Source organism: Arachis duranensis, chromosome 9, assembly GCF_000817695.3.
Source record: "Arachis duranensis cultivar V14167 chromosome 9, aradu.V14167.gnm2.J7QH, whole genome shotgun sequence".
Lineage (NCBI taxonomy): Eukaryota > Viridiplantae > Streptophyta > Magnoliopsida > Fabales > Fabaceae > Arachis > Arachis duranensis.
In genome coordinates, this window is record NC_029780.3 from 56,849,641 (window position 1) to 56,852,957 (window position 3,317).

Here is a 3,317-nt window from a genome sequence, read left to right on the forward strand (position 1 = left end):
ATGAGTAGCTAAATTCCATCTCATTGAGAGAGGGAGCTCTATTGTACTTGATGGATTAATGATAGTGAATTTCTTCTTCTCTTCATCTCTCTTTGATTTACTTGAAGGACTTTCGTTCTTCATGCTTAGCATTCAATTATCTTGGAAAAGAGATTGAATGCAATTGGGTTTTATGGGAACCTTGGAAGAGGAAACATAAAACCATGCTTGAAAATATTTCTCACACTTGAGTAGAATCTGGGTTTTGGTGTTTGGATATGGTAACATATAATCCTCCCTCTACCTGGACCTACAAGGATGTGTGGTATAATCAGGGACCAAGCATATCTCTCTTCATGAGAAATTAGACCAAGAAATTGGCTATTGATCAAGATCTGAGAGGTTAAGTCACCAAGGGATTGGGGCTCAATCAATCCTGAATACTAAGAGGTCAATGAGTTGCATGATTGAAAAGGATATAAGCTGGATTTAATCCAACGAGACAATATCTCCTGATCTCAATGAATTCCCTCATTTTTATCTCTCCCATTCCTTTATAGCTTTCATTTACATTCTGCAAATTCCCACTCCCTTTTACATTCTTGCTATTTCTATTTCTGCACTTTATTGCTTTCCTTTATTCTTTTGCCATTTATGTTTCTGCCATTTATGATCCTATAATTACAACTTATTCTGTCTAAGCTTGACTAATTCACCAATTAATTAAAATTGTTCAAATCTACCAATCTCTGTGGATACGATCCCACTCTACTGTGGGTTATTACTTGACGATAATTTTGGTGCGCTTGCCAAAGAGCGGAATCATCAATTTTATTTGGAGGGGAGTGAATCCGAACTCATCAGACCACGACCCCTATTATGCGAGGCCCAAATTGGAACCAACATTTCGAGATCATATGAGATGCCTCAAATCACGCCGTAGGTGCCGCGCTAGCACATCGCGATGGTAACGCTACTTACACTATAGCATATGCTTCAAAAACCTTAGATTCGGCCCAGTCGAATTACACCACTACCGAAAAAGAGCTTTTACCCATTGTTTTTGCAATAGATAAGTTTTGACCTTATTTGCTAGGCTCTAAAGTAGTGGTGTATTCAGATCAGGCCACTTTGAAGTATTTATTGAAGAAAAAGGAGTCAAAACCTAGGCTAATTAGGTGGATATTGCTTTTGCAAGAATTTGGCTTGGAGATCAAATATAGAAGTGGGTCGCAAAATTTGGTAGCGCACCATCTAAGTCGGCTTGAACATTTAACCTTAGACCCTACTCCTATCAATGACTCATTTCCCTTAGACATATTGCAAGCAATATCCCAAAGTGCTCCTTTGCTTGCCCCCAATTTCTAATTACTTGGTTGCTCGCGTTTTTCCCCACAATTTTTGAAGCATCAAAAGGATAAATTAAGGAGTGATGCTATGTATTACCTGTGGGATGATCCACATCTGTGGAGGTGTGGGGCAGGCCAGGTAATTAGGAAGTGTATGCCGAAATCCGAGTTTCATTCTATCCTTAAATTTTGCCACTCATTTGAGAGTGGGGGGCACTTTGGCCCACAACGAACAGCAACGAAGATTCTAGATTGTGGATTCTGGTGGCCCACTTTATTTTGGGATGCCAACCAATTTTGCAAATCTTCTCATCAATGTTAGAAATCTGGAAATACCTCACAAACAGATGAGATTCCCCAACAACGGATGATTTTTTGTGAAATTTTTTTATGTTTGGGGCATAGATTTTATGGGGCCATTTCCAAATTCAAATGGGTTTGTGTACATTTTGTTAGCCGTGGATTACATCTCAAAATAGGTGAAAGCAATCCCTACCCGTTGTGATGATGCTAATACCGTTGCTTTATTTTTTTAAAATAATATCATTTGTAAATTTGGGTCGCCACGAGCAATCGTGAGCGACCAAGGAACCCATTTTTGTAACAGGAAAATTGAGGCGTCGATGAAAAAGTATGGAGTTCTTTACAAGGTGTCCACAGTCTATCACCCCCAAATCAATGGGCAAGCGGAAGTATCCAACAGAGAGATCAAGAGAATTTTAGAGAAAGTGGTTAACCCACAAAGAAAAGATTGGGGTTCCAGATTGGGAAATGCATTATGGGCATATAAAATCGCCTACAAGACCCCAATTGGAATGAGCCCCTTCCGCATTGTTTTTGGGAAGCCTTGTCATCTTCCAGTTGAAATCCAACACAAGGCATATTTGGCGGTGAAGCAGTGCAATCCGGATTTAAAGGGAGCGGGAGTGGAACGTAAGCTCCAATTGGAGCAGTTAGAATGTGGAAGCATATGAGAATTCTAAGTTTTATAAGGAAAAAGCCAAGACATTCCATGACCAAAATATTAAGAGAAAGTGCTTTAAGGTAGGTGATGCAGTGCTTGTGTATAACTCAAGGTTATAGTTAATGCACGAAAAGTTAAGATCTAGGTGGGATGGTCCATTCAAAGTGGTGGATGTTAAGCCTTATGGGGTGGTTGAGGTGGCTCACCCTATCAATGGAACTACATTCAAAATTAATGGTCATAGGGTGAAATTCTACCACACACAACCCAAGCATGCCAAGAAGTTGGAGATTTTCCTCCTTGGAGAGTTTCCAAATGCTCAATGAATTCATGCAAGTCCAACTTAGGACTTTAAACCAAAGTGCTTGGTGGGAGACACCCCCATGGTAACATTGTTCTAACCTTTCTCCTTTTGTTTATAGTTCTTAGACTTAATTACTTTCTTCTGTTATGTTGATTAGCTTAGGATTGGTTTGATGTTTTTGAGTTAGATAAGCTAAATTGCTTGTGGATCATGAGTATTTGAATGCTTGTATGATTAGGGTTGAAAAGTTGATTGTGCTATGGCCTAGTACCTTAGTTTTTTAGAGAAAAATTTTTGGAACAGGGCATCTATGCGTCTGCACACTATTGTGCGTGAGCACAAAACATCGATTTTCAGCGTCCTGTGTGTGCGCATCCGCCTGTGCGCGCGCGCACTCTTGGTATTGCCCTCTGGTCGCAGCGCCAGCACATCCTGTGCGTGGCCTCTCCCCTGTTTTCTCTGATCTGTGCGTACGCACACATGTACCTTTTCGCACTTTCTGTGCGAGCGCACAAGCATGTGCGTTCGCACGCCAACTTACACCCTCCCTGGTAGGAGCGTTAGCACAGACTGTGTGCCTGAACACTTTCTGTTTTTGCCCCTATGCGTGTGCAAGGACCTGTGTGCGCACACACAGCCTTGTGTGCCCGCAAACTTAGATGCAGCCCCTCTGGTGTGAACGTTGCGTCCGCGTCCCCCTCTTTTCTCGCTTCTTGTCCGT

At 41.5% G+C, this 3,317-nt stretch overlaps 1 protein-coding gene across 1 annotated transcript; it reads left to right on the plus strand.

Moving 5' to 3' along the window:
* Positions 1-1,951: 1,951 nt before the first annotated feature.
* On the plus strand, positions 1,952-2,302 carry LOC107465775 (uncharacterized). The gene has a single exon (XM_016084752.1). It carries the CDS (start codon positions 1,952-1,954, stop codon positions 2,300-2,302), a length of 351 nt encoding a protein of 116 aa, XP_015940238.1.
* The last annotated feature ends 1,015 nt before the right edge of the window (positions 2,303-3,317 follow it).